Source organism: Malassezia japonica, chromosome 1, assembly GCF_029542785.1.
Source record: "Malassezia japonica chromosome 1, complete sequence".
NCBI lineage: Eukaryota > Fungi > Basidiomycota > Malasseziomycetes > Malasseziales > Malasseziaceae > Malassezia > Malassezia japonica.
Window position 1 is genome coordinate 442,278 of NC_083370.1, and position 27,188 is coordinate 469,465.

General features: G+C 66.3%; 14 protein-coding genes across 14 annotated transcripts; 7 read left to right on the top strand and 7 right to left on the bottom strand.

Moving 5' to 3' along the window:
- Positions 1–20: 20 nt before the first annotated feature.
- Positions 21–545, bottom strand: MJAP1_000267 (uncharacterized protein; the record flags this gene model as incomplete). The annotated part of the gene is made up of 1 exon (XM_060264237.1): positions 21–545. The coding sequence occupies one exon, from the start codon at positions 543–545 to the stop codon at positions 21–23; it is 525 nt and encodes a 174-aa protein (XP_060120220.1).
- Positions 546–568: 23 nt separating this feature from the next.
- On the top strand, positions 569–1,328 carry MJAP1_000268 (uncharacterized protein; the record flags this gene model as incomplete). The annotated part of the gene is made up of 2 exons (XM_060264238.1): positions 569–1,270; positions 1,293–1,328. The coding sequence occupies 2 exons, from the start codon at positions 569–571 to the stop codon at positions 1,326–1,328; spliced, it is 738 nt and encodes a 245-aa protein (XP_060120221.1).
- IPI3 (Pre-rRNA-processing protein ipi3) lies at positions 1,329–2,813 on the bottom strand (the record flags this gene model as incomplete). The annotated part of the gene is made up of 1 exon (XM_060264239.1): positions 1,329–2,813. The coding sequence occupies one exon, from the start codon at positions 2,811–2,813 to the stop codon at positions 1,329–1,331; it is 1,485 nt and encodes a 494-aa protein (XP_060120222.1).
- Positions 2,814–2,878: 65 nt separating this feature from the next.
- ASN1 (asparagine synthase (glutamine-hydrolyzing)) lies at positions 2,879–4,726 on the top strand (the record flags this gene model as incomplete). Its single annotated transcript, XM_060264240.1, has 1 exon — positions 2,879–4,726. One exon carries the CDS (start codon positions 2,879–2,881, stop codon positions 4,724–4,726), a length of 1,848 nt encoding a protein of 615 aa, XP_060120223.1.
- A 10-nt stretch (positions 4,727–4,736) lies between these two features.
- On the bottom strand, positions 4,737–5,239 carry PAM16 (mitochondrial import inner membrane translocase subunit TIM16; the record flags this gene model as incomplete). The annotated part of the gene is made up of 3 exons (XM_060264241.1): positions 4,737–5,101; positions 5,124–5,214; positions 5,237–5,239. 3 exons carry the CDS (start codon positions 5,237–5,239, stop codon positions 4,737–4,739), a joined length of 459 nt encoding a protein of 152 aa, XP_060120224.1.
- A 41-nt stretch (positions 5,240–5,280) lies between these two features.
- On the top strand, positions 5,281–6,129 carry MJAP1_000272 (uncharacterized protein; the record flags this gene model as incomplete). The annotated part of the gene is made up of 1 exon (XM_060264242.1): positions 5,281–6,129. The coding sequence occupies one exon, from the start codon at positions 5,281–5,283 to the stop codon at positions 6,127–6,129; it is 849 nt and encodes a 282-aa protein (XP_060120225.1).
- A 33-nt stretch (positions 6,130–6,162) lies between these two features.
- Positions 6,163–8,334, bottom strand: MJAP1_000273 (uncharacterized protein; the record flags this gene model as incomplete). Its single annotated transcript, XM_060264243.1, has 5 exons — positions 6,163–6,350; positions 6,439–6,987; positions 7,010–7,506; positions 7,530–7,664; positions 7,688–8,334. The coding sequence occupies 5 exons, from the start codon at positions 8,332–8,334 to the stop codon at positions 6,163–6,165; spliced, it is 2,016 nt and encodes a 671-aa protein (XP_060120226.1).
- Positions 8,335–8,525: 191 nt separating this feature from the next.
- On the top strand, positions 8,526–10,328 carry SIP5 (SNF1-interacting protein; the record flags this gene model as incomplete). Its single annotated transcript, XM_060264244.1, has 1 exon — positions 8,526–10,328. The coding sequence occupies one exon, from the start codon at positions 8,526–8,528 to the stop codon at positions 10,326–10,328; it is 1,803 nt and encodes a 600-aa protein (XP_060120227.1).
- A 194-nt stretch (positions 10,329–10,522) lies between these two features.
- CDC42 (Rho GTPase) lies at positions 10,523–11,169 on the top strand (the record flags this gene model as incomplete). The annotated part of the gene is made up of 4 exons (XM_060264245.1): positions 10,523–10,570; positions 10,597–10,653; positions 10,677–11,126; positions 11,149–11,169. The coding sequence occupies 4 exons, from the start codon at positions 10,523–10,525 to the stop codon at positions 11,167–11,169; spliced, it is 576 nt and encodes a 191-aa protein (XP_060120228.1).
- A 324-nt stretch (positions 11,170–11,493) lies between these two features.
- MJAP1_000276 (uncharacterized protein) lies at positions 11,494–12,502 on the top strand (the record flags this gene model as incomplete). Its single annotated transcript, XM_060264246.1, has 2 exons — positions 11,494–12,309; positions 12,332–12,502. The coding sequence occupies 2 exons, from the start codon at positions 11,494–11,496 to the stop codon at positions 12,500–12,502; spliced, it is 987 nt and encodes a 328-aa protein (XP_060120229.1).
- Positions 12,503–12,817: 315 nt separating this feature from the next.
- On the bottom strand, positions 12,818–13,668 carry MJAP1_000277 (tRNA-5-taurinomethyluridine 2-sulfurtransferase; the record flags this gene model as incomplete). Its single annotated transcript, XM_060264247.1, has 3 exons — positions 12,818–12,830; positions 12,862–13,335; positions 13,358–13,668. The coding sequence occupies 3 exons, from the start codon at positions 13,666–13,668 to the stop codon at positions 12,818–12,820; spliced, it is 798 nt and encodes a 265-aa protein (XP_060120230.1).
- A 160-nt stretch (positions 13,669–13,828) lies between these two features.
- Positions 13,829–15,771, top strand: MIF2 (mitotic fidelity of chromosome transmission- protein; the record flags this gene model as incomplete). The annotated part of the gene is made up of 3 exons (XM_060264248.1): positions 13,829–15,313; positions 15,336–15,426; positions 15,449–15,771. The coding sequence occupies 3 exons, from the start codon at positions 13,829–13,831 to the stop codon at positions 15,769–15,771; spliced, it is 1,899 nt and encodes a 632-aa protein (XP_060120231.1).
- Positions 15,772–15,797: 26 nt separating this feature from the next.
- On the bottom strand, positions 15,798–25,154 carry MJAP1_000279 (uncharacterized protein; the record flags this gene model as incomplete). The annotated part of the gene is made up of 1 exon (XM_060264249.1): positions 15,798–25,154. One exon carries the CDS (start codon positions 25,152–25,154, stop codon positions 15,798–15,800), a length of 9,357 nt encoding a protein of 3,118 aa, XP_060120232.1.
- Positions 25,155–25,176: 22 nt separating this feature from the next.
- MJAP1_000280 (uncharacterized protein) lies at positions 25,177–27,186 on the bottom strand (the record flags this gene model as incomplete). Its single annotated transcript, XM_060264250.1, has 1 exon — positions 25,177–27,186. One exon carries the CDS (start codon positions 27,184–27,186, stop codon positions 25,177–25,179), a length of 2,010 nt encoding a protein of 669 aa, XP_060120233.1.
- Positions 27,187–27,188: the final 2 nt, after the last annotated feature.

The following is a 27,188-nucleotide window of genomic DNA, read 5'->3' on the forward strand; positions in this document are numbered from 1 at the left end:
GCCACACTCTAGCTTCCCATCTATGCAAACAAGTTCCAGTCGACAATGCGCAGCGAGCCGGCGGTCGCGCGAAAGTCCTGCGACTGCTGATCCACGTCGGCTGCGTCGGGGTTGTTGCGCGACAGGACCAGGTCGACGTGCTTGCCAGGCAGGCGCCACACGGCGATCCAGATCTGCACCACGTCCTCGTCAGTGACCTTGCCGAACTTTTTCACGGTCTGTGTCCCTTTGAGGAGCGCGGGGCGCGGCGTCGCGTTATCTGCGGCCTTCGCATCCGGCGCATCGATCCAGTCAACGTGCACGTTGGTCGCCGAGTTGTCGTGCGCGAGCGAGTCAAAGTGGAAGCGCGCGGCCTTGTCCATCGCCTCGGGATCTGTACCGTCGGCGACCTGCTGCAGCACCTCGAGAATGAGGCTGACACTCGAGTCGCCCGACAGAAGCACCTCTTGGTTGTCCGGCACCTGCCGGAGATCGCTTGCGTCCATAAAGTCGCCCTGCAGCGCCATCGTAATCGCGCCGCCAAAAAGCTCGCGGATCGGCGCCATGGTGGAGGGAAACGACCTCCACTATGAGCGAGCCGGAAGCGTGGCGCGCGGCGCTCGTGCGGGGCGCGACGTGGGTGCAAACCGGGAGTGCCGCGACGCTCGGCAGCGTGCTTGTTACGCACCTGGCCGCGCCGGTAGTCGCTGGCCTCGTGGGCCCGGCCGGCCTCGATAGGGCGAACCAGACGATGCTCCTCGGCCGGGTGTACTACCAAAGCCCCATGCTGGAGCCGGTCGTGGTGTGGGGCGCGCTCGGTGCGCACCTGCTCTCGTCGATTGTGCGCCGCGCGCTCATGCGCCATGCCAAGTCAAAAGGGGCGTGGGACGTGCGCCGCTGGACGTGGGGCCAGTGGCACAGCGCCGCGGGCTTTGTCCTCGCCCCGGTGCTCCTCCTCCACGTCTGGACGAACCGCGTGGCGCCCGCGACGGCCGCGGCGCCCATCGCGGCGCTCTCGCCGTCGGAGCTCGATATGGCGTACGTAGGTTTCGGCCTCACCGACGTGCGGTACCGCGCCGTGTCGTGGGGCGCCTATACCCTGCTCATTGCCTCGACGGCCGTGCACTGGCTCGGCGGCGCGCCAAAGATGGCGCGCCGCCTCGGGCGCAAAGCCGTCTCGCCGCGCGCCGCCGCGTACGCCGCGCTGGGCCTCGGCGTACTCTTGGCGCTCGGGACAAGTGCGATTGCACGCGACGGCGTCGACGGCGTCGGCGCGGCGATGCTCGAACGCGTACGTCGCCCTGCTTACCCAGATTCACGCATCCTACGCACAAGTATATAGGGTATAACTATCGATGCGCGGCGACGTTTGCCTGGACGAGATGCTGCCACATTTCGTCATTGAGCGCCTTGGCGCGCCGCAGCTCGTCCTCGAGCTGCTGCACACGCGCGGCGTGCGCCGGATCCGCGGCCGGCCGCGGCGCGGCACTGGCCGCGGCGTGCGGCGCCTCGGCCGGCGCTTCGGCGCCGAGGTAGGTGTGCACGTCGCGTGCCGCGGTGCCTGCGCCGTCGCCGATGCGCACCAAGACGCTCGGCGCGTCCATCGGCGCGCCGAGCGTACGTGCAAACTGCTGCGCGACAGGGCGCGCAGGCAGCGACGCGACGTACGGGCTCGTCTCATCGCGGCTCTTTTTCGCACGCAGCTGCGCTGCGCCGACGAGGTCCGGCGGTCGCGGCATCGACAAAATGTTGGTCACGGGCGTGTTGGGCGCGGCGGCGAGCGAGGCGCTGGCGTGCAGCACGCGGACTACCTGGAGCGTCGTTACGTCGACAATGTGCACCTGGCCGTTCTGTGTGCCGAGGGCAATGTGCGACGCCGCCTGCGTGAGTGCCATGGCGGTGATGGGCTCGGCGAGGAGAACGTGGGCGTGCTCGGCGGAGATCGTGTCCGAGGCGCCCTCCGCCCCGCGTCCGCCCCGGGCGTGCCATGCGCCGGGGTCGTTGGTATAGAGCTCGACACGGTACGCCTTGGCCGTGCCGTGGAGGCTTGCAAAGAAGAAGCGCTCGAGCGGGTCGATGGCGAGCGCGGCCACCGGCCCCGGGAGCGTAAAGGTGCTCTTGAGGCGGCGCGTGCGCAGGTCCCAGAGCTTGACCGAGGCATCGGCGCTGGCGGTCCACACGACGGCGCTTTCCGGGAAGCGTCCCGCGACGTGCACGTCGGTGATTGGCAGTGTGTGGTCTGTGAGCGTCGCGTAGGCTGTCGGGACATTCGCACGCCCCCCCGCGAGGTCGGTGCAGCGCGCGAGGCCCGGCGTGCTCCATACGCATGCGCGCCCGTCGTCGCTGGCCGACACGAGCGCTGCGTCGTCGTCAAAGAAGCGGAGGCAGCGGAGGGCGCGGTAGTGCGCCTCGAACGAGCACACGAGTGCACCGCTGCGCATGTCCCATACGTACAGGCGCCCGTCGTCGGTGCCTGCGGCGACCAGTGCACTGCGGCGAGCTAGTGCGATGCACGTCATTTTCTGTGGGAGGACGATGCGCTGGGCCGGTTGATCTTTTTGCCAGTGGTACACGTTGAGCACGGCCTTGTCTGCCTCGACCGCGACTGCCCACCCGCTGTGCCCTGCGTCGTTTTTTGCGTGCGTCGCAGAAGGGGTCGCGTCGAATCCGTGCTGTGCGACGTGCGCCGCGCCCTTCCAGTGCAGGAGCGGCGTCTGGGATGCGGCCGCCGCATCGAGCACGTACAGCGCGCCCCGCTGCGTGCTCGACGCGGAGGACGTCACGAGCACCTCGCCCGGGAACAGCGCCGCGAGCTCTCTATACCGTTGGGCCATGGTATGTCACGTGAACACGCGCGAAGAATGAGTCAGGGCAAGCGAGAAGTTCTGCGCCTCTCACCATGTGTGGTATTCTGGCGTGCATTCACCACCCCAATGCGCAGGCGTACAGGCCAAAGATGCTGAACCTTTCGCGCACCATCCGCCACCGCGGTCCCGACTGGTCGGGCTGTGTGGTGGTGGATGAGCCGGACAAGCAGGAGCCGGAGCGTGGCAGCATTCTGTGCCACGAGCGTCTTGCGATTGTCGGTGTGGACTCGGGCGCGCAGCCGCTCGTGAGCGACGACGGCAAGATCTTTCTGTGTGTGAACGGTGAGATTTACAACCACCGCCAGCTGCGCAAGTCGCTCAAGGACCAGTCGGTGGAGTTCAAGACGCAGTCCGACTGCGAGGTGATCATGTACCTCTACCGCGAGCACGGCACGGACTTTGTCAACATGCTTGACGGCATGTTCTCGTTCGTGCTCCTGGATACCTCGGTCACGCCCCACCGCGTCGTCACGGCGCGCGACCCGATCGGCATCACGACACTGTACTACGGCCGCTCCTTTACCTACCCCGGCGCGCTGTACTTTGCCTCGGAGCTCAAGGCGATCGCGACCGAGTGCGAGCGCGTGGACACCTTCCCCCCCGGTAACTTTTACGACAGCGCACGCGCTGCCGGCCAGGAGATGGTGCGCTACTTCCAGCCGACGTGGTGGAACACGGACAGCGGAGCGCCACCGTCCAACGCTGCCGAGCTCTCGCTGATCCGCGAGACGCTCGAAAAGGCGGTGCGCAAGCGCCTCATGAGCGAGGTGCCGTACGGTGTGCTGCTCAGCGGCGGTCTCGACTCTTCGCTCATTGCCACGATCGCTGCGCGCGAGACCGAGAAGCAGGCCAAGCTGCAGCAGGAAAAGGCCGTGGAACTGCACGAGCAAAAGAGCAAGGTGCGCCGCACCGACCGCGCGGCCGACAAGGCCGGCGACGACGAGATGCTTGCCGCGTGGCCGCGCCTGCACTCCTTCTCGATCGGTCTCCCCGGCTCGCCGGATCTGATTGCGGCGCGCGAGGCGGCCGAGTTCCTCGGCACGATCCACCACGAGTACACCTTTTCGGTGCAAGAGGGTCTCGATGCGCTGTCGGACGTGGTGTACCACCTGGAGACCTACGACGTGACGACGGTGCGTGCGTCGACGCCCATGTACCTCCTCTCGCGCAAGATCAAGGCGATTGGTGTCAAGATGGTGCTCTCTGGTGAGGGCTCGGACGAGATCTTCGGCGGCTACCTCTACTTCCACGCCGCGCCCGACAAGGAGTCCTTCCACCAGGAGTGTGTGAAGCGCGTCAAGAACCTGCACACGGCCGACTGCCTGCGTGCGAACAAGTCGACGATGGCGTGGGGTCTCGAGGCGCGTGTGCCCTTCCTGGACAAGGAGTTCCTCGAGGTGTGCATGAACATTGACGCTGCCGAGAAGGAGTTCTCCAAGGGCGCGCACCAGACCAAGGACAGCGACGGCCGTCCCCACATGGAAAAGTACATTCTGCGCAAGGCGTTTGACTGCAACCCCGACGAGATCGAGGCGGGGAAGAAGCTGCCCGACGCGCGCCCCTACCTCCCCGAAAAGATCCTCTGGCGCCAGAAGGAGCAGTTCAGCGACGGTGTCGGCTACTCCTGGATCGACGGCATGAAGGAGCACGCGGAAAAGACGATCAGCGACGAAAAGTTTGCCGAGCGTGCGAGCCGCTACCCCGTGGACACGCCCGAGACGAAGGAGGCCTACCTCATCCGCGAGCTCTTTGAGCACTGGTTCCCGACGGATGCGGCGGCGCGCACGGCTGTGCGGTGGGTGCCCCGCGGCGACTGGGGCTGCTCGAGCGACCCGTCGGGCCGCAGTGTCGCGATTCACGATGCAGCGTACAAGGACTAAATAGGTATCGCTATGGCTTTGCAGTCTCCTCGGCAGCCTTTTCCAAGAGTTTCCATTCCTCTTCGATGCGCTCGCGCGCACGCACAATCTTGCTCTGGATGTAGAAGGAGCCGCTCCCGCCGCCCTCCTTGCCTTTGGGCGCAGGCGGCGCGTTGATCTTGAACAGCCGCTCGTAGTTCTCGCCGAGCTCGCTGCGGATCGCCTCGGTCACGCCGCCCTCTTTCTTCATCGCGGCGGCCGAAATGTCGTTCTTGACATTGAGAATGAGCTTCGCCTCGTCGAGCGTCATACGGTGCGCGAGCGTAATCGCATTGGCAGCCGACCCAGCCTTGCCGCCGGCCGGCGCAGCGCCTTCGACCTGACCCGCACGAACGTCTGCGTAAGTAAAACAACGTACTCCGCACAGCCTGGCGGCCCGCCTCCGCAAAAGCGCGGCCCAAAATACGGCTCCCTGTGAAGGCAATCTGCGCGAGAATCCGCGGAAGAGACTGCATCAGTCTTCGCACTTACCATCGCCACCGTCGCAGGAGAGAAGTCACGTGGCATTGACCACGATGGACGCCTTCAGCTCGGGGTCGGAGCTGAGCAGCGCGGACGAGGCGTCCGGCGACGAGCGCATGAGCGCACCGAGCCGCGCGGAGCGCACCGAAGAACGCCGCGCACGCAGCGCGTCCAACGCGGACGAAAAGGAGACGCCGCAGCCGAAGCGCGCAAAACTCGAGGACCGTGCGGAGGCCGAGAAGCCCAAGCCCAAGCCCAAGCCGCCGGCCGCCACGCCGCGTGCCACGGCACCGACCAGCGACGACCCGGTGAACATCGAGGCGCCACGGCAGGCGCGGCAGGCACAGAAGCCAAACGAGCCGGCATTCGGGCGCAACATGTCGGGATGGGACCAGCTCTTTGGGCCGATCGCCGCGACACCCAAGCCCGAGCCGCGCGCCAAGGACCAGACACCGGAGCAGCGCGCGGCCGCGGCCGAGGCGCGCGCCAAGGCGCGCGAGGCCGAGGCCAAGCAGCGCTCCGCGCGCGAAAAAGAGGCACGCGAAAAAGAGGCCCAGGAGAAGGAGGCACAGGCGCGCGCCGCACGCGAGGCCGCCGCACGCGAAGCCGCGCGGCCCCCGCCCCCGCCACGGCCACAGGACCGCCGGCCACAGTCCGTGTCGGCGGACGAGCTTGCAGAGCACCGCCGCCGCCTGCGCCCGGCGCTCGACGGAAAGACGCCGCAGCTGGATCTGCTTGCGAGCTGCCGCGTGATTAGTGCGTTTGAGGAGGCGATGGGGCACGAGCGGCGACACCTGCGTGCGTCGCGCTTCGGAGCAGGATTGCACCACCTCGGCGAGAGCAAGAATGCGGGAGGAGGCGCGCCACCCAATGGGGGGGAAGCTGCGCCGGATGCGAAGTAGTTCATGCATCTATGTATACGTCATGTCGTGTGATTACTGCAATGCGGCCGCTCCACTGGCCGTCGGCATCGGCACATCCTCGGCGCCCGCCAGCGGCGGACGATCGGTACGCGCCGCGCCGTCGTTCGGCTGGATCGGGCGCAGCTCGGCAACGAGCCGCTGCGATGCGGGGTTCTGCGCAAGGAGGTAGCGCAGCGTAAATATGGCGTATTCGCGGATGTCTGGGTCAGTCGGGCGACGTACATGGGTTGTGTTGATCGGCTTGTGTCATCGAGAGTGCGTCCAGCAGGCCACCTTGCTCACGCACACGGTCTTGGAGCGCGGTCACCTCGGCAAGGCGCGGCATGCCGGGTGGCTCGTACACGATCGTGCCAATGAGCTGCAGCACGCTGCACTTGAGGCGGTGGAGTGCCGGGCGGGAATCAGTGACGGGGTGGGACATCAGGTTGGGCGTGGGAACGTGGCCGTCCGGGAGCGGGGCGGCGGATGGCTGAGTGCTGGCGCCGGCGCCGGCGTCGGAGCGCATCGCGACCTTGTTGGGTGTGCCGTCGCGCATGTCGCTTGGGCCGTCGGCAGCGTGGGCTCCGTGTGCATCGTCGTCGACGGCGTGTGCTCCGGCATGCCCGTCGGCGGCCGGTTCTCCGTCGGCATGCCCGTCGGCATGCCCGTCGCGTGTATCGTCCCGCATATCGTCCATCTTGCCATCCGGCATGCCGTGCTCCCCGTCCACCATGTCAGGCACCGTCTTGTCCGTCTTCTTGGCCTTGACGCTACCCGTCTCTTCCTCCTGCGACCGCTTTCCACTGGTCTGGAACGGCGACTGGGCGGGAAAGAAGCGGTTGACTTCGTGCAGGAGCGCTGTGTGAGCGAGTATACGTACTAACGCACGTCTCGACGATCTTGTCGTCGGGCGACCGCAGTCGCGCGAGGAACTGTGTATTTCCGGTCGTCTCGCGGCGAGCCACGTCCTCCTGGCCGCACATGCCGCTGAGATGCAGGCACTGGAGTGCCGCCAGAAGTGCCATGTGCGCGCGAATCAATCCCCGAAAGTCGACGACGCCCCGTCCGTCGACGTGCTCCTTCATCGTTTGAATGGTATAGTGAGCCACGTCGCGAAAGACGGAGAGAAGCGGCACCATCGAGTTCATGTACCGCTCTGATTTTTGCATCACTTTGCTGAGCATGCGAGAAGAGATGCGATGCGTGTGTTGCTCGCCCTTGCACCGCTCGAGTCGCGACTCGAGGCAGGCGGCGAGAATGTGCAAGAGCGTCACCTGGCTCGTGCTGACGTGCGGCTCGCCGCCGCTCGTCGGGCGCATGTTAAGCAGTAGCTTGCCAAAGTGCCCGCAGCGCATGAGACGCTGCACGATCGAGGTACTGGGTCAGCAGTCTTCACGTACATCACATCCACGGTCTCTTGAGCCATGGTCTGCACGCTTCCCCCCTTGGAAGGGTCGGAAATGAGTGCCGCGTCGTACACCATAATCACTGTCTCCATGATCTTGATGCCCTGCGGGGTCTGCACGAGGTCGAGGCTGGGTCAGCAAATAGTACGTACGCAAAGGAGACTTTTTGCGGCGGCGTCGTCATGGAGCCGTTGAGCTCCTCTTCGAGCGCCGTATCGACACAGTTCAGCAGGAGCACGGATGCAGCGAGTACTGTGCGTGCGTCGCTGCTCGACATGAGCCGCACGAGAGCATCCGGGCTCTGCGCTTGCTTTCCCAAAACGTGCAAGTCCCACACGATCTGCTGCAAAGCCAAGTCGCTCGTCACCGCATTTGCGAGCAGTTGCGCCAGGACGCGCACCACAGGAATAAGTGTCGGATCGACCATGTTCTCAAAGAGCAGCAGGTAGCTCATCACGCCACACACCTCGCTCCAGTGCCGCAAAATTGTCGCAGCATGGCTCGCCTGCGACGCCGAGTTCCGAGCGACGCCGAGCAGCGCGCGCATCCCATCTGCAGCCAGCTCACGTATTTCTTTGTCGGCGTACGAAGCATCTGCGCGGTGCTGTGCATCGTACGCTTGCCACTGGGCCCAGCGCTGGCCGAGCCACGTCCAGAGCGCCTCGGCATCGGCCTGTGCGCCGCTGGCGACCACACGCGCGTACACCTGCGCCGCGTCGACTGCGGCGCGTGCTGTGGCGGCTACAGGCGCATCGTCCCACGCCGCCCAGGCTGTTTGTACAGCCCCCAGGTCCGCCATATCGTCTGTCCCGCTGACGGACGAAGGTTGTGGACCCTGCGTGTAAGGGTCCTCCTCATTGGCCTAATTCGAGTCAGGGCCGGGGGTGTGGAGAGATTGTCCCTTGGCTTTGACCGAGGGATGCGAGAATGGGCCAGCAGCCGTCACGCGATGCCGGCCGCCCCAGTGGGGCGCCTCGCAGGTCTGCGACAATGATTCGAGCAGTGGTCGACCGTGGTGTGACCCCACCACGCGGCATCGGCGCGTCTGCGCCGAACGAGCGCGCAAAGCCGACGATTCCCTCGAATACCCGTGTCGATGGAGGGTACGTCGTGAGCCAGGGCGTGTACAGTACCGCGCCGACGTACGACAAGCAGATCGTGCGCGAGCTGATTGTCCAGCGCCGCCTCGCACCGTTCTTCCCGGCGGTGGACGAGGAAGAAAATGCAAGCGAGTGCCCTATCTGCTTCCTGTGCTTTCCCACCCAGCTCAACCGGTCCCGCTGCTGCCTCCAGCCGATCTGCACCGAGTGCTTCGTGCAGATCCAGCGCGTGGACCCAACACACAGCATGCCGCCCTCGTCGCAGCCGGCCATGTGCCCGTTCTGCGTCGCGCCCGAGTTTGGCGTGGTGTACGACCCACCGCAGGCGAGCGATGCCTCGGCGCGGCCACAGCAAAAGCAAGAGGCCGAAGAGGCAATCGAACGCGCTGCTACGGCGATTGGCACGGGCGGCGCGTCGGCCGGACAGCGCACGTCGTACGGGCCGGACCATCCCCGCGTCGTGTTGGTCGATGAGGTGCACCCCGACTGGCAGTCCAAGCTCAATGCGGCGCTCGCAGTGCAGGCGCGCCAGGCGAACCGCCGCGTGATCATGCGCCAGGTCGGCGACCGCCTCGTACCGATCGGCGTATCGTCCTCGCGCACAGGCGAGAGCCTGGCCAACGCCGTGAGCCAAAACGCACGGCTGGGGCACAATGGGCCGGGTGGGAGCATCATTCTCAACGAAGACGCACACGTGCGCGACCTCGAGCTCGACGGCGCGTCGACACGGACACCGAATGCGCTACAGCGCGGCATCGCCGCGCGCTTCCGCGGCGGTGAGCGCCGGCCGCAGATCGGTGACTCGATGGCACGCACCATGCTCCAACTTTCGCCCCAAGAAATGGAGCAGATTATCCTGAACGAAACGCTGCGTCTCTCGCTGCGCGAGCACGAGGCGACGCAGCGCCGCGGTACACAAAACGATGCCGCATCGACACGCTCGGGATCGCCGACGCAGTCGCGCTCGAACCGCAACTCGCCAGAGCAGCGCCGGCCGCGCATGTCGCTCGACCTTTCGCGCTTTACGCGCTCCTCGACCGAGCAGCCACGCACGTCGCGCATGTCGTCTGATACGTCGCGGTCCGCACGCAACTCGCCCGAAAGCCAGCGGAGCGTGCCGATCCCCGAAAGCCAGGTCAGAGCGCCCGAGCCCGAACCCGAGCCCGAACCCGAGCCCGAACCCGAGCCCGAGCCGAGTGTGCCGGCCGTCCAGCGCCAGAGCGTGCCTGCCCTTGCCCCCGTCTCGGAGCCGGCTCCAGAGCCAGTACCCTCGGCGCGTTCGCATAGCGTGTCGGCAACGCCCGCCGACCGGCCGGTGGCGGCGGCGCCGCCGCCGACCGGTGCGCCGTCGTTCTTGGCCAACTATTCACTGGCGCCTGCTGCGACGCCCACGCAGGCCAGCCATCCCTTCCCTACACGTTCCTATGATACATCTCCGATCTCCTCGATCGCGCCGTCGTCCCCGGCTCCCAGCGCACCTGCTAGTCCCTTCCCCCAGACGCTGCCCGGCGGCGCTCCGCGCACGCCCACGGCTCCGTCTGCGGCCGCGCCTGTGACGCCCGACCAGACGCGCCCACGCACCGCGTCCAACACGCCCGTGCACCTTTCCAAGACGATCTTACAAGATTTGCAAGAGCTCTCCGGGGCGCCACCGGCCCCCCGCACGCCGAGCACCAACCCCTTCCGCCGGTAGTGATCGTAGGCATGCTGACTCATCATCCCGGTCCGGGTACGCACCTCCATTGCCACGAGTCTTTCCTTTGCTGCTCAGTCGAACTCCGCCCTTGCGACGGACTGCTGCAGTACGCTTGGCACTCTCTATCCACGCAGTGCGTTGGTGCTGTTTCACGGATACGTGGCGTGGTCTGAGCTGTTCTGAACGCGATCATGCAGACGATCAAGTGTGTTGTTGTGGGCGACGGTGCGGTCGGCAAGGTGCGTGTTATGACCCGCTGACCCAGACGTGCCTGTTGATTTCGTACACTACCAACAAGTTTCCGTCGGAATATGTGCCTACGGTATGTGCGGCATGCTGATGCAGGTGTTTGATAACTATGCCGTGACGGTCATGATCGGCGAGGACCCGTACACACTCGGCCTCTTTGACACGGCCGGTCAGGAGGACTACGACCGCCTCCGTCCGCTGTCCTACCCGCAGACGGACGTGTTCCTGGTGTGCTTCTCGGTGACGTCGCCTGCTTCGTTCGAGAACGTCCGGGAAAAGTGGTTCCCGGAGGTGCACCACCACTGCCCGGGCGTGCCGTGCCTCATTGTCGGCACGCAGGTCGACCTGCGTGACGACGCCGCCGTCGTCGAAAAGCTTGCGCGGCAGAAGCAGCGGCCCATCTCGGTCGAGATGGGAGAGCGTCTGGCGCGCGAGCTCGGCGCGGTGAAGTATGTCGAGTGCTCGGCGCTCACCCAGAAGGGCCTCAAGAATGTCTTTGACGAGGCCATCGTGGCCGCGCTAGAGCCTCCGGTCGTTCGGAAAAAGGTACGTTGCTGCGCTAATGCAGTCCAAATGCGCCATCCTCTAATGCGCCTAGTCTATATGGCCCCATAGTGCAGGCCCCGCGTCTGAATTGCCCATTTTTGCGTTCTGTACATGATACGCTATGGCTGTAGAGGAGACACGGCATTCCAACGGTCCCATCAAGCGAGCATCACTGCCGGCCGCAGGACGAGGACACGGCACTGCACAGCCCGTCCACACCGACGACCAGCAGGCAATCCGACTGCGCGATGGGCGTATGACACGCTCATGATCGACGACTCGCCCTCGCCCCGCACGCCTGCCCGATGCACTCGGAATATTTGCTCGCCATCCCGCTCCACTACCTGAGCACGGACGCTGGGGAATCATGTCGCAGCACCGCGCGCTCAGTGCGCGGCAAGAGTCACGGCTCGTCGTATACCTTGACAATGCCATGCTGCAGATCCAGCGGGGGTACCAGAAACGCAACGAAGCATCTGCACAGCTCCCAACGCTCGCCGCATTTTTGCAGCAGTGGGTACCGCTTGTGGAAATCATCAGCACCACGCCCCTCTTGGGCGCCACCGCGGCGCTGCGTGATACCTACCTCTTGCGTCTCACCACCGAGCTGACCGAGGGCGTCGTGGGGTACTCGACCAAGAGCGACTCGGAGCACACGGCCAAGGCGCAGCTGCTCCACGTCTTGTACTGGGCCGATCTCCTCGACCAGCTCTGGGCCGCACGGCTCCAGCGCGTGCCGCAACGGCTCAGCGATGCACAAAAGAGTGCCAAGACACGCTTCCCGACGCTCGACATGGAGTCCGAGTCGATGCGCATCGACGCAGAGTCTGTGCGGCCGCCACCCATCGTGCACGGTGCGGTCGACGAGCAGATTCCACCGTACGCACAGACCGACCGCGTGCGCTTGCGCGATGTGCTGTCGCAGGCCGAGCAGCAGCTCTTTGGGTGGATGCGCAACGAGCTCGGCGTGCCGCAGCCGCCCGAGCAGGAAGAGTGGGGAGGCGAGCTGAACGAGCCGGGCGAGGCGCCCGAGTGGGGGGAAGACGGCGCGGAGAGCGTACCGGAAGAGTCAGACGAGATAAAAGAAGACACCGCCGAGAATACCGAGGGCGAGGACACGCCGGAAGCCGCTACCGCCGCCGATCGCGAGCACGAGCACTATGCGGATGTGTTTAGCAAAAAGGTACGTCGTCTCGCTCACGCAGCTTGACCCCGACGAGGAGGAGGACGAAGAGAACGAGGACGATCCACCCCGCAAGCGCGCGCGGCACGCTGAGCCCCCGAGCGTCTCGCAAGAGGACCTGGCGTACTGGGACATGCAGTTTGCACGCTCCTTTGGCCGCTCGCTGCAGGATTTGCGCATCGAAAGTAGCTAATGTACACTATCTGCCGTATGGACATGCTCGATGGTAGCGCTGCCGAGGCACACGTCGTCGTCGTACAAGGCGACGGCCTGCCCCGCTGCCACGGCGAGCATCGGCTCGTGAAAATCGACACGCACTTTTCCGTGGCCCGCATCGTGTGCCACGCACGGCGCCGCCGCCTGGCGGTAGCGCACCTGCGCAGAACAAGGCATCGGAAGCGCGGGCGCATCGGCCGCCCAGTGAAAGGTATCGGTCGTGAGCCAGAGGCACTGCAGCATAGGATGGGATCTGGTGAGCAGAGGGGTACGTACTTGCCCGGGACCACCGTCATGGTATTTGCCTTGGCGTCTTTTCGCGCAACAAAGTAGCGCTCTGGGCGTCCGCCGATGCGCGCGCGCTGCCCGATCGTGAGCGAGTGCAGGCCCTGGTGCTGGCCGAGCACCCCGCCGTCCGGCGCAAGGAGGTGCCCCGGAGTGCTCTCGAGATAATTGTCGAGGAACCGCGCAAAGGCATGCGCACCTGCACCCCGCTCCCCGACAAAGCACAGCCCCATGCTCTCCGGGTTCTCGGCAGTAGGCAAAGCAAGGCGGCGTGCAGTCGCACGTACGTCCGCCTTGTGCATCGATCCCAGCGGAAAGAACGCACTGCGCAGCCGCTCCGACGGCACCGACGACAGGTAGTACGACTGGTCCTTGGACGGATCGATCGCACGCTGGATATATGGCGTCGGTGCGCCGTTCTGCATGCGGTAGGCGATACGCGCATAGTGCCCTGTCGCGAGACATGCGGGTGTGGCGTGGCTCGGAGCTAGCACCTTTTCCATCAGTGCGCCAAACTTGATGGCGCTGCGTCAGCTGTGCTACGTACCGATTGCACGTCACGTCCGGATTCGGCGTCGTGCCGTCCGACCACTGCCCAATCGCAGGCTCAAAGACGTCCACCCAGTACTCGCGCGAGAGGTCGACGAGCTCTACCGGGATGCCGCCTAGGTGGCGGCACACGCGCTGCACGTCATCCCACTCCCGCTGCCACTCGCACCCCATCGCGCCGCCGCTGCCGGCCTGCATCGCTCCCTGCTCGTCCATCGTGGACCAATTTCGCATATATACCGCTCGCAAGTCGACATCCATCTCGCTCAGCAGCGCCGCGACGACCGACGAGTCGACGCCCCCAGACATGGCCGCAACCACTACATAAGACACGAAACGTACCCCGGTCGCCCTTCCTGGGCCGCCCCGCCCCCAGCGTGGCGAGCTGCCGCGCCGCCCACGACGTACGCATCAAGGGCCTCCACATACGCGCGCCACGTGGGAAACAAACACCTTGCCTCTTGCCAGGATGAGCGTTGCGCCCACGCGCCGGTTCCACGAAGAGGGCGTCGGTGCGCGCACTGGGCTTCGCATAGGCGATGTTCCCCGTGATGCCGATGGAAACTATAATGTCGACGCCTTCCTCGAGGCGGCGAAGCGGGGCCTGATGATCGAATCCGACGAGGACGAGAGCCTCGCCTCCACGAGCGCGTCCCGCGATCCCACGCCCGAGCCTGCGCCGACCGACTGGGACCAGCGCGTGTCGCACATATCTGAGCTGGCCGTGAGCTCGCTTGGCAACGTCGACGAGACGTCACGCGTGTCAGCGCTGCGCCGCGACGACTCCATGTGGGAGTCGAGCGTCGAAGTGTCGGCGGACCGCACCTTTAATCTCACGGAGCTCGCGGGCGATGTGCAGCCCTCGCCGCCGAGTATGCGGCGGATCGAGCGGCGCGAGCGTGAGCGCCGCAGTACCATGCTTCCCATGCCGTCGATGGACGACGTCTCGTGGCTCCGGCACTCGACGCGGAGCCCACTCGACGATTCGCTGCGCGACACGACGCTGCGCGAATCCACACGCAGCAATATCTTTGCCGAGGACTCGGGGCGCGGTCCGGGACGCTCGTTCCTCGGACACGACTCGGTCGACGCGAGCCTTGCGCCGGCGTCCAGTCCGCTGGGCCGGCCGCCGAGCCTCGACGGCCGCGCCCCGAGCGTGGACCGCAGCCGCTCGGCGACGCCGCTTGCGCCACTCATGGAAGCCGATATGGGCTATCCCGATACCTATTCGGACGCAGGCGAGTCAGAGGGCGGATACTCGGAGCTCATGCCGGAGCCGCCCAAGAAGCGCGGCCGTGGGCGGCCGCGCAAGTCGGAGGCGCTGCATGCCGCGGTCGCCGCGGGCTATCCCCTGCCCCGCGGCAAGCCCGGGCGGCCGCCGGGGCGCCAGATGCCGCCGCAAAAGATTGTCGAGCAGATCCACGACCCCCCGAGCTGGCAGATTGAAAACCCAGAAGGGCTGCGGCGTGGCAAGCGGCACCGTATCGCGCCCCTCGACTGGTGGCGTGGCGAGCGTGCCTTGTACGGCCGCGCGGAAGCGAACAACGAGTCGGTGCCCAAGGTGCCGTTTGGACTCGTCGCGCCGGTCCTCAAAGAGGTCATCCGGGTGCCGCGTGCGCCGGGCGAAGGCACTTTTTCCGGCATGCGGCGCTTCAAGCCGAAGCCGACCATGTACATTCCCCAGCAGGGATCGCAGCGCATGTACTCCGCGACGCCCGAGATCCCGGTGGACCGGGACACGGACCCGTACGGCGTGGTGTACGACGCAGAGATGGAGCAGGATGTGGACATGCGCATTACGTGCACCGCCGAGTCGCTGCGGCCGCAGCCGGCGTTTAACCGCCAGTTTTTGTACGAAAAGGTGTTTACGATTGGCGACTACATGGCTGCCGGCAAGCTCGTGATCGAGCAAGGGGGGGAGAAGCAGCCCAAGTCGAGCAAAGACAATAACTATGTACGTCGTGTGCCTGACCCAGATCTTTATCGTGTCCGAAGGCGCCGTCGAGGCGACCGTGCACCGCACCAAGTTTGTCATTGCCGAGGGCGGCATGTTTTGCGTCCCAAAAGGTACGTCGCGTGGCTTACCCAGAAAATACCTATGTCATCAAAAACATCTCGGACCAGGACGCGCACCTGTACTTTGCCCAGGCGCGGTTTGTCCCGCCGACGCTCGAGCCGGTGACCGATGGGCAGCCCGGTCTTTCTCAGGGCAGCGCGCTGCGTGCAATGCAGGCGATGCAAGAGACAGAGGCCTCGCGCGAGATCGAAGCGCCGCGCGAGACACGCCCCGAGCCGCGCGAGCCTTCGCCCGAGGCCGAGGCGGAAGAGCCGAGCGACGAAGAGGCCGACGAGGGGTCCGCCTCGGACGACGAGTACGACTTTGCGAACGATTCGCGCCTGTCACGGAGATAACACATGTAGTCACGATTCATTGTCTTCTACGAGTGCTTTGGAGGAAGGTGCAAGAAGCGGCGCAGGCGCCCACGCTTACCCGACTCGCTCCGGCTCGGCGAGCCGGTCTGCGAGGGCGGCGCTTCGTGCGCGTCGAGGCGCGGCGCAGCCGACTGCGGCGTGCCCGGCCGCGACTGTGGCGTCGCGGCGCTCGAGCGCACGGTCGGCGTTGGTGCGCTTGACGGCGCGGACGGCTTCGGTGTGGCGTCCCGCACGTCCTGCCCAAGGTAGCTCGGCGCGCCGTACATGGACGGAACGAGGGGCGGCGCGGCGCCCGAGTGCTCAGACGGGGGCGGCATCGTGCTCGTGTGCTTCGGCGGCGGCGGCGGCGGCGCCTCTCGCGTCGGCGTCTGCTCGTCGTCGTCGCCCTTGTGCATGGCCTCGATCTTGTGCGCAGCATCCTGCGCTTCGTGCGTAATGCCGCCCTGGCTCTCGCCGAGGCGATCATCGACGATTTGCTCGAGGTCGTGCACGCCCTCTTCGCCGATCAGCTGGAGCTGGCGCTTGACTTCCGACGCGCTGTCGCCGTACTTCATCAGGCGGTGCGCACGGAGGCGTTTGAGCGTGGCGCGCTTCTTGTTGTTCGTCGCAATGACGCCCTTCAGGAGTGTATTGCGGTTCTGCCATGCGATGCGGATCATGTCCTTCTTGAGCGCGTCGGCCAAGTCGCCGTACGAGCCAAGGAGGTTGGTATACTCGAGCCTGGGCGTCTGGAACTCCAGGTCGTAAAGGTTCGTGAGCGAGTGCTCCGCATCGCCCTTGTACGACAGGCACACGGTGAGCTTGTTGAAGATCACCTGGATAAACGAGAGGTACGCGGCGGCGCGGCGGGCCATTTCGGCACGCACCGCCTCGTTGTTCGCGACCGAGTCCTGGTCGTCGTCGTCCCAGCGCGACATGCGTGCAATGTTGGCCAGCGCAAATGCACGGTGAGGTTCGTTGGTGTGCTGCGAGCTGCTGTCGCCGGTCGGTGCGCCGGTAATGCCGAGGCCTTCGAGCGCCGTGTCGACCTCGGCCTCTTCATCCTCGTCTTCGGACGAAGACTCTTCGTGCAATTCGCCTTTGCTGCGGCGGTGAAGGAGGCGGCGGAGCCAGCGCTTGGACTTGGGCGTGTCCTCGACGACCTCGGGCTCCTCTTCCTGCTTGTTACGGTGGGTGCCAAAGAGGTAGTCCATCAGCTGCTTGCCCACCTTGAGCTCCAGCTGGACTCGGATCGGGTGCAGGTGGAACTCGAAGCGATCGACAATCGCGACACCGCCCGCGGGAGGCAGGAGGAGCCACGCGGTGCTGAGGAATAGGTCGCGCTTGACCATGTCGTGCTCGTGCGTCTTGGGCACGTAGCGTGCAATGATCTCCTCGAAAAAGGCCGTGGGGTGCGCGTTGCGTGCGTTTACGTCGCCGAGCGTCAGACTGTTTGTCGACGTGCCGTTCGCGAGGCTCAGGCGCGCAAAGGACGCGCGCGACAGGACGAGGCGCGCGAGCAGCGGGTCGGCGTTGGGCACGTCCACGTTTCCAATCATGTTCCACTCGACCGACTCGGCAAAGCACTGGAGGAGCATGGCAAACTGCTTCTCCTTATCGCGCACGGATGCATGCGACATGCGCACCGCCTCTTCGATGAGCGTCAGCTCGAGGTACTGGTCGAGGAGCTCTGCAGAGATGCGGACGTATTCGGTGCGGCCGCTGACGTTGAGCTGGTCGTAGTGCGCCTCGTACACGCGGCGCAGGTTCAGCAGGTCGTGGATGCGCAGCTGCAGCGTCGAGATGAGCGTCGTGACCAGGTCGGGGTCGTCAAAGTTGTACGCGTACACGATCGAGTCGCGTTTTTGGGCGTGCTCTTTGTACATCGGGTCGGTGTGCAGGATCAGATCCGTGACCACTGTGTAGATCGCCGAGTACTGCTCGTTTGTCGCGGTGAGCGTAAAGCGAGGGCAGAGCACGCGCACAAGGTCCATGTGGTGCTCGAGGTAGCCGACCGAGAGGTCATCGCGGCGGTCCTTGATGAGCACCGGGCGCGTCGGGTCGTTGAGGCGGCCCTGGTTGTGCTTGTCGTAGAGGACAAATGCGTGCGTCTCGCGCATGATCCGCTGGAATTCGGCCTGCTCCGTGTTGCTCTGCGTAAGGAGCGACGCAGGGAGGGCGAGGCGGCGCAGATTGCGGTCCGCATCCGTGTCCAGGTCGCGGAGGGTATGGAAGCACTGCAGGCTCTGCATCGAGATGTAGTTGCGATGCAGCACATTGCGGTTCTTGGAATCGTCCATGTAGTTCTCGTCGCTCACCGCATAGTTGCGCACACGCAGCTGGTTTGCGTGGAACATAAGGGTGGCCTTGCGACTCGCCTTGCTGCGCAGGACCAGCTGGGGCTGGACACAGAGACAAATGGTCTTTTTGCGGAGGATGTACTCCTCCGAGATGGCATCCGCGGGATGGTGCTCCTTGGAGCTCTCCGCGCCAAAGTCGCCGAGGAAGGTGTGGGGCAGGCCCGTGTGCTGCTCGGCGAGGCGCACCGTGTCGTGCACGAGATCTCCGAGCAGCGAGACGGGATCCTGGCTCTCTTCTTCGTGCACGGCCCCCTCGTCTTCCGTCTTGATCTTTTTCTCGAGGAGCTCGTGGATTTCGCGCTGCTCCGACACACTGAGGTGCTGCGAGAAGCGGCGGTGGAGCTTCGAACTCGTATAGTAGCGCATGAGCAAGTCGCGCGTCTGGTTCGAAAGAATACCCACCGGGTTGTACACAAGGAGCTGGTTGTTGAACGATTCCCACTCCTTGCGCATCTCGGCATTCACCGTGTCGCTCGCCAAGTTCGGCGCCCCCTCGCCGGTCGCCATGGCGTGGTGCAGTGAGTCGATCTCGGCTTGGGGAACGTCGTCGAGCTTGTCCTTGTTCTTGCGGTGCTCTTCAATGAGCTTGCAGTGATCACGCAGGCGCTCAAGGACCCCTTCGAGGCGCTCGACACGCGCCGCGTACCGCTCGCGCGTCTGGGGCGCGCTGCCTGCCGACGCGACCTGCATCGCCTTGCCCGACTCGATATCGCCTTCAATGTGGCGCACGCGGCGGCGCGCAACGGCCAGGTGCTCGTCCATGACCTTGCGCGAAGAGCCGATGAGACACGTGTGGGTGTTCTCGTGCCCAAACTTGGACGTGGTGCGTTGATAAGACTCCTTCGGCGCGTTGGGGCGCTGCATGTAGTCGTGGCGCGACTCGACACGGCGATGGAAGTTGAAGCGTGCGAGCGACAGTGCCTGGTGGATGCGCAGGCGCGGCGGCACGTCCTCGAGCGGGACATTGTCGAGCTCGACGTAGTCGTCGGGGTCGTACAGCGTGTCTTCAGTCGAGGACTCGGTCGAGTCGGTGAAGAACTCGCCAAAGAGATCGAAGCGCTGGTCGTGGTCGTCGTCGATGCCGGGCGTGTAGCCAAACTGCTCCTTGAAGCGCGCGCCGAGGCAGAACAGCTCGAGGTCCGAGAGGTCCGACTCGGCTTCGTAGAATGGCTTGTGGAACGCGCGGATCGGCGGTTTGTCCGTGCCAGGGCGCTCGTGCACTGTCTCCTGGAGACGCTGGTGCATGTCCAGGTAAAACGTACCGAGCTTCGCCTTGACGCCGACAAATGTGCGAAGGCCATGCGCCAGGTCGTAGCGCATGCGCTGGCGGTATACGTGTGTGATGCACAGCGGTGACAGGTTGAAGCGGTACTTGATTGTGGCGAGGTGCAGCCCAAACTTGGGCGACTTTTGGCCGGGAGGCTTGGGGAACACGGGGCCTTGCCGGATCGGGAGACTGAGCGCCGAGTTGAACAGGTTCTTCCACTCCCAAAAGTGGTCCCACGCGAGCGGCGTAATGTACAGATTGTTCAGTGCATTGATGCCTGCAGCGAGGTCAGGCACTTCGTCCTCGTCGAGCGGCACGCCGGCACCGTCGCCGATCGCTTGGAGCGACAGGGACAGGTGCACAAAGTCGGAGCGCCAGCCGGCAAACGAGTCCGTCTGCTCCTCCTTCGGCAGGCGATCAAAGCCTTCGCGCGAGCGCGTAATGACCTTCCAGTGCGGGATGCGGCCAAAGAAGCGACACTTGCGGTAGAACGGCATGCCTTCGCACTTGGGGTCGCGCTTGCACGTCGCGTCCGTGCAGGTGCGCTCCGGCACAAGGCCCATACCCCACCGCACGCCGTTCGACAGGCGCCAGACGACCTTGGCGAGGGGCGGCATGGGCCACACGGGCGCACGCGCCAGCACGGTGGTCATCCGTTGCCGGTCCGACGGCGCGCTCTCGCGCAGACCGGTGCCGTACGGGTCGACGACGTGCGCAAGGTTTGGAATCGCCAGCAAGTGCTCGCCGCTGATTACCTGCAGGAACTCTTGGTCCGGGTTCGGGAAGCCGAGGCGGACTTCGACGTGCTTGCCCCAGCCCAGGACGAATCCGGCGCCGCTGCCCGACACCTGGTAAGGATCGCGCGAGCCCTTGAGGTGCAGGCGGACGTCGCCTGCAAACGATAGGTGCAGGCGCCCTTGCAGTTGGAACGGCAGCTTGTCCCAAGGCCCCGGCTTTGGCGAGGGGTCGTGCGGCGGGCTCGTGATGCAGTCCACGACGCGGATCAGGTCCTGGATCGCAGGCTGCATCGACTGCCCCCAGGCGAAGTGTGTCGGCGCGGTCGTCGCGACGTGTACAGTAAGCGTGCCGTACATTTTTGGCGACATGACGCTCTTGGGCACCAAGAGGCCGTGTTCCACCGACCGGTGTCCCTCGATCGCGGGCAGGATCGTGACCGGGACGTGGCGCACGGAGGCGTCCGTGCCGAGCTGCTCGGCAATGCACAGGTCGCCCTCTGCGTCAAAGCACGGCGCGGCGGCCCCTTCCCCGTCCTCGCCGCCGACACAGGAAGGGATGTGCAGCAGCGGCACGGGATAGTCGCGCAGACGCACCACCGCCTCGGTCATGCGCCACCGCAGATGGAGCGGGATGAGCGTCGTGTACTCGAGCTCGACGGGGTTGCCTGCCTGCTCGTGCAGGAACTCGTGCGTCTTGTCCAGCGGGTAGCTCGCCGGGCGGCTCACGTCGACGCACAGCTGCGTCATGAGCATGCGTGCCAGCGGCGGGTCGGCCGGCGTCGGCACGAGCGGGATCGGCAAGGCGTCGTGCGACGCGGCCGCCGGATCCGAAACGCGCTTGTGGATGTACGCAAGGAGCTCGCGCTCGCGGCGCTGGCGCTCGTGCAGCGCATTGTGGAAGCGGCGCACCCACAGCGACGAGTCGAGCGCGAGGAGCCGCTCGTGTGCCTCGTCGGTCGGCACCGCGTGTTCGGTCTGTGCGCGCATGTCAAACAGACGGCCGCGCTCCATGCGCATCAGCTGCTCGTCGGCGCCCGCACGCAAAATCAGCGCGAGGCGCGAGTCGAACGCATTGTCCGCCGCCTCGAAGCACGCCATGCGCATCCGGATCGAGATCGGGGGCAGGCGCTTGGGCGCCTCGGCATGCGGATAGATCGCCGAGCCCTCGTACCCCTTGACGAGCTGGAAGAAGAGCTGCTTCGAAGCCTTGAACGCCACGATCGAGCCCTCGATCAGCTGGTGCGTGTTGTACGCGTACGGAATACGCGCGTGCAGGCAGTCGCCCGTCACGAACACCGTCTCGAGCGCGTTGGCCTGCTCGCCCCATGACACGGCGAGGCGGCGCACGGTCAGTGCCTCTTCCCACTTGTCGCTCAGGCCACGCTGCGCGCTCGGCACCGCGCCGCGCAAGAGCGCGAACGATACACGCAGCGCGCGGGGGTTGCGGAAGTGCACTTCCAGCTCGTTCACCGCTGCAAACGCCTCGCGCTCTGCGGGGAGCAGTGCGGTGAGGTTCATGCGGGGCAAGACCGCGTGCAGGTCGATCTGCACCTTGGGCTTTTGCGTCTTGGCCTGCGGCGCCTTGTCGCGCTTCGGCAGCACCGACAGAATGCCCGAGACAGCGACCAGGATACAGTAGGTGTGCAAGAGGCGCACACGCAGCGAGACTGGCCCGTGCGTGCGGACCTGCATCGCGACGTCGGCGCTGTGCCCCGGCGGGCGGAACTCGCCGTCGAGGCGCAGCTGGGGAATGTGCACGATGTGCGTTGTGGCGTCGAGCTGGCGCATGCGCGGCACGTACGGCGGCGTACGCACGAGCGGTGTGAACGAGCGGTCGAACGACCAGTGGTCCGGCGCATAGATCGCCGTCGCCTTTTCCTTGGGCGGCGTCTGCGGGCGCTCAATCGTGACGTTGATCGTCTCGGGGATCCGGTCCAGGTTCACCGAGGCGCGGGCGATGGCGCCGGGCATGTACTCGGTCGTCGACGGCTCGGTCGGCGCTTCGTGCGCCGGCAGCTCGGGCGGCTCTTCGTCCTTGAGCGGGACGTATGGGGGAGAGCCCGGGACCGCCGGGCGGTTCGGCTCGACCTGGTCGACCGGTGCGGCCTTGGCGTGCGGGTCGCCCGGCAGCCTGCGCGGCGGCGTATCCAGCGCGGCGTCCGGCGTGCCTGGTGTGCTTTGCGGCGTGCCCTCTACGTCGTGCTCCGCATCGTGCTTGTGCGGGGGTTTGGCCAGGGTGCTTGTCGCGTCCTCGCCCGCGTACTCGGACGGGACACTGACGCGGTGCTTGCCGGTCTGCTTGGCAAACGTCGAGTCGCTACCCGCCGGCTGCGGCTTGCCCTTGGAGCGCGCGGCGCCCATGTCGACGATCGGGTAGAGCGCCGCGTCGTACTGCACGAGCGAGAAGGTGGCGCCCGCGCCGTACGCATGCGCGGTCTCGCGCGCGCAGCTGCCGATGTGATTCGGCAGGCGCAGTGTGGTGCGTGCATCCTTGGATGCCTCGTTGCGTGTGTCCCAGTAGGGTGGCCTTGATAGGTGTGCATAGTCCATCGTCGTCTGGCCGAGCACGAGGCCCATGCCGCGGCGCGTGTCCGGCTCAAAGTTCTTGTCTGAGCTGCCCAAAAAGAAGCTCGAGGAGCCGATACCGACGTGCATCAGCGCGACGCGCGGCACGCGCGAGAAGAACGGCGTGTCCGGCGCGTCCTCTTTCGGTGCGGCGGGCGCCCCGCCGAGCGCCGCGCAGAACTGGCCGAGGGCATGCAGCACATGCGCCTGCCACAGGTCGACCTCGACGTCGTGCACGTACAGCGAGGCGCGCGAGCGCGTGCGGCCCATGTCGAGCGTCGGCGTGAAGGATACTGGATCAACGGCCGATGGTGTGCGTGTCGAGACGAGCGCCTCTAGCGTGGTAATGAGCAGGATATCGTCGTGCGCGACGCGCGGCGGAAGATCGGTCGTGCCGGGGTGCGCTGCACTGAGGTACACCTCGACGACGTCGATGCCTGCCGAGCAGTCGACCTGGTACTTGAGCGGGCACGGCTCGTACACCTCCTTCGGCACCTCGTCCGGCTCTGTCGTGTGGCACGGCGCGGGGTTCGGGGGCGTCGCCTGCGGATCGCTCACCCGCGCATACGGCGCGAGGTACGGCGCGGAGCCCTGCATGCCCGGCACGCCGAGCGGCGCCGTCTCGGTATCCCGCCCCGGCTGCGCGGTCTCGGTGCACCAGCTCTTGAGCTGCGCGCCGAGGCGCTCGTGGTAGGAGCCCTGCATTGAGAAGTACGCCTTAGGCAGCGAGAGGACCAGCGCGGTCCCTGGCTCGTCCCACTTTTCCGGCGGCCGGAGCGAGGCGCTCGTCGCGTGTACCATGTACACCAGCGAGTCGAGGTGCACGACGACGGCGAGGCGCGGCATGGTCAGTGGGCGCTGCACGCTGCTCTTTTTCTTGGGCGCGCCCCGGGGCAGGGCCGCGCCGAGGAGGTGCAGCGCCTCGAGGTCCGGCGCGCCACGCACCTGTGCGATGCGCAGGTACAGCGCTGCGGCCGGCTCGTTGGGGTCGTTGGAAAAGAACGCCGGCGCGCCGTGCGCGGCGGTGCGCAGCGCCAGCATGCCGCACGGCGTCACCGAGGTGCGTGCCCAGGACTGTACCGAGCCGACGCGCACGAGCGGTGCGCGGTGTGGCCCGTGCAGATGCGCCTCGATGCTGGCAATGTCGAGCTTTGCGCGAAAGACGCGGCGTGCCTCGAGGAGGATCGGCACGCGGTGCTTCCCGTCGAGGGTCTTGTGCCCCTGGACACCGCATGCGCCGAACCAGGCCTGGTGCACGTCGTCTGACGCGTCGCTCGTGCCGAGCTTCAAGGCAATGTCGCGCACGGATGCGCGGACGTATGCGTCGGCGCTCGGGAGCGAGTAGCGTGCGTGCACCGCTTCGGCGCGGATGCCGAGCGTGGCGATGGCCGCGAGCACCTGTGCGCCGCGGTTTGTCGGCCGTTTCCGCGACGGGGTCTTGGGCCGATCGGCGAGCAGGCTCTGGAGCGCATCGACAAAGAGCGTCGCCTCGCCCAGGGCGAGGTCGACGTCGGTGGATGCGAGTGCGATCGCCTCGCCGAGGCGCACATGCAGCGCGAGTGTCGTGCTCCCTTCGGACGCGGCGAGCGTCGTGCTGCGGTGGCTCGAGCGCGATACGTGCACGCCGCTCACCTCGAGCGCCACGCGTGCGTGTCCCTGGGGCCGTCCGAGGAGCGAGCGCTGCTTGCGTGCCGCGCCGCTCGGCGTGTCGTGGAATCCGTCCGAGACGCGCTGGTCCGGGCGCAGGCTCGCGATCCCTGCGAGCACCTGCGAGGCGCGGCGGCGGTACGTGAGGTGTGCCGAGCCGTTGAGCGTGACGCGGTCCACGGCGAGGTGCATATCGAGGTCCGGCACCGTTGCCTCAATGTCGCGCACCTCGAGCGCGACGAACGCGGTGAGGAGCGTGAATGCGTGCTGCGCAAGGACGCCGGCGGCGCTCTTGCTCTTGTGCGCGAGTGCCTTGGCGCGGCACTCGAGGAAGCGGCGGAGCGTGAGCGCGCGGTCCTGCTCCGTCGACTGCGGCTCGTCCGACTCGCGCATGAGCCGCACGAGATGCGCCTCGTGTGCTATGTACTGCTTCGCGGCCTCGGCCTTGTCGGCGGCCGCCGCCTGGGCCGCCGCCTGCTCGGCGGCGTGCGTCGTGCGCGTCGGCGCGCGCACGTCCAGCCCGTCGACACACACCGTGATTAGGCGCACCCTGCTCTGCCCGTCGCTGCCCACAAAGCGCGGCAGGTGCAGCGCGAGCGAGATGCGGCGCACGCGCAGCGCCGGCGCCGTCTCCCCGCGCCGCGTGTAGACGAGCTCATGGATGCCCCTGAGCAGGCTCGCGCACGAAAACGATAGGCGCCCACGCAGCAGTGCGCGCGCTACCAGCGGCAACACAAGGTGGTTCAGCGCAAGCACCCCCAGCGGCACCAGCAGCAGGAGCGCCCAGCGCCATCCGTCCCAGGCCATGGTTGGGCTTGCTTACTAATCACTACAAGGCGTCAAAGTTGATGGCGTGCACGGCGCGCTGGCGCTCGCGCTCGTCCTCGCGTTTCTCGTTGAGGTCGAGTGCAAAGACGATGGCGCCGAGGAAGAGGAGGAGGCCTGCGAGCGCCGCAGTCACGAGGGGGATCCAGTCGCCCGGGTGCAAAAAGAGCTCGCGGCGCCAGGTGAGCGGCGACGCGCCGTCCTGCCACGGGGTCACGACGACCTCGGAGTTGGGGATCACGCCCTCCATCACGAGGTATGGCTGTTCCTGGCGGCGTGTGCTGCCGACAAACAGCGACTCGACATAGTTGTTCGTGCGGCCGAGGCCAAAGAGCGCCGACGGCGGCTGCAGCGCGCTGTACGCCGTCTGTGGCTGCTGGCTGACCTGCTGCGCGCGCCGCACGCCGTTCGGGTCGAGGACCGCGAATTTGTACGAGGCGCCGCTGAGGCCCGCGCCCCACGGCTCAAACGGCCGGCCTTCTTGCGGCTCGCAGCGGCCGCGGCACGCGGCGTTCAGCGTGAGCGTCTTGAGGAAGAAGGCGTCATGGAAGTAGTTGTTCTGCACAAAGTGCACGTCGCGTGCGAGCGACGTGCGGAGCTGCGTGCCCTGCAGCGACTGCACGAGGATATCCAGCGTGCCGTCCTCGTCGAGGTCGACAAATGCCGCGCTGCGCACAAACTGAAAGGTGTCCAGCACAGTGTCTGCGAGTGGCACAAACGTGCGGCGGCCCACGTCGCCGCACCCCTGCGCGGTCGAGCGCTTGGTGCACGGCGCGCTCTCGAGGAGGCGCGTGCGTGTCTCGCCGACGCGCGCGCCTTTCGGCACGGTGAGCAACAGCAGGTCGGGGTACCCGTCCTTGTTTTCGTCGCCGATGCGGATCGGCACAGGCGTGCGCAGCGGCGACAGGTCGTCCTCGAGGAGTAGCTGGCTGTCCCCGGTGAGCGCCTCGACGTCGAGGTGTGCGAGCAGCGCGTTGTCGTCGGCGATCGTAAAGTTCAGCTGGAACGCGTCGTCGGCCTCGCACAGCTGCAGCGGGTCGCGGCAGCGCTCCGGCGCGCCGTGCGGCACCCACGGGCTTTCGGGCGCACACAGGGGAATCTGCTGGTTGTACGCAATGTGGATCGTGCACTTGCCGCGCTCACACGTGGGGAACACCACGTCGATCGTCCCGTCGCGGTTCATGTCCGCAAACGACAGCGGCCCCGCGTTGCGCGGCAGCGCGCCGGTCTGCGCGAGTGTATATTGGAGCGGCCCGTCCTTGCGTGCGGTCCAGATCTGGTACGTGTGCTGCGCCGCGTCGCCCGTGGCGCACACCAAAAAGAGGTCCGCGAGGCAGTCGCCGTTCAAGTCGATCTGGGCGGACGAGTGCGGCGACGCGAGCTCGCACGGCGGCACGGGCTGGTCGTAAAAGAGCGCAGGCTCGCTCAGAGAAAAGGTGGGCGTCTCGGCGCTCAGCTCGTTGCGCCAGATCGACAGGTGTTGCGGCGCGCTGGCCGCGTGGCCGAGCAGGTCGACGTGCAGGTCGCCAGTGGCGTCGAGCGTCAGCGGGTGTGCGTGCGTCGCGCCCGGGAGCAGCATCGGCGCCGTATCCAGCCCGTGCTCGCCCGAGCGCCAGAGCAGCAGCGAGAGCGGCGCGGCGGTCGGCGTGCGCGACACAGGCTCGGCCATGACGAGCACGTCGACGCGCCCGTCGTAGTTAAAGTCGGCCGGCACCACGTTCACGACGCGCAGGTCGCTTGGCATCGTGAGCGTCGCGGCGGGCGTCGCATTAAACGCAAAGTCCATGTGCATCCACTCGTGGACGCGCACCGCGCTGCGGTCCTCGGCCATGACAAACACGTCGAGGAAGCGGTCGTCGTTGTAGTGCCCCCACGCCACGACCGATCCCGCAATCCCGTCCAGGCCAAGCGATCCAGCATCAATCAGCCCCTCCTCCTTGAAGCGCTTCGGCGCGAACCCAAAGCTCGCCGCCGCCAGCGGCACGCACGCCGCCCACAGTGCGAAGCGCCGCATGG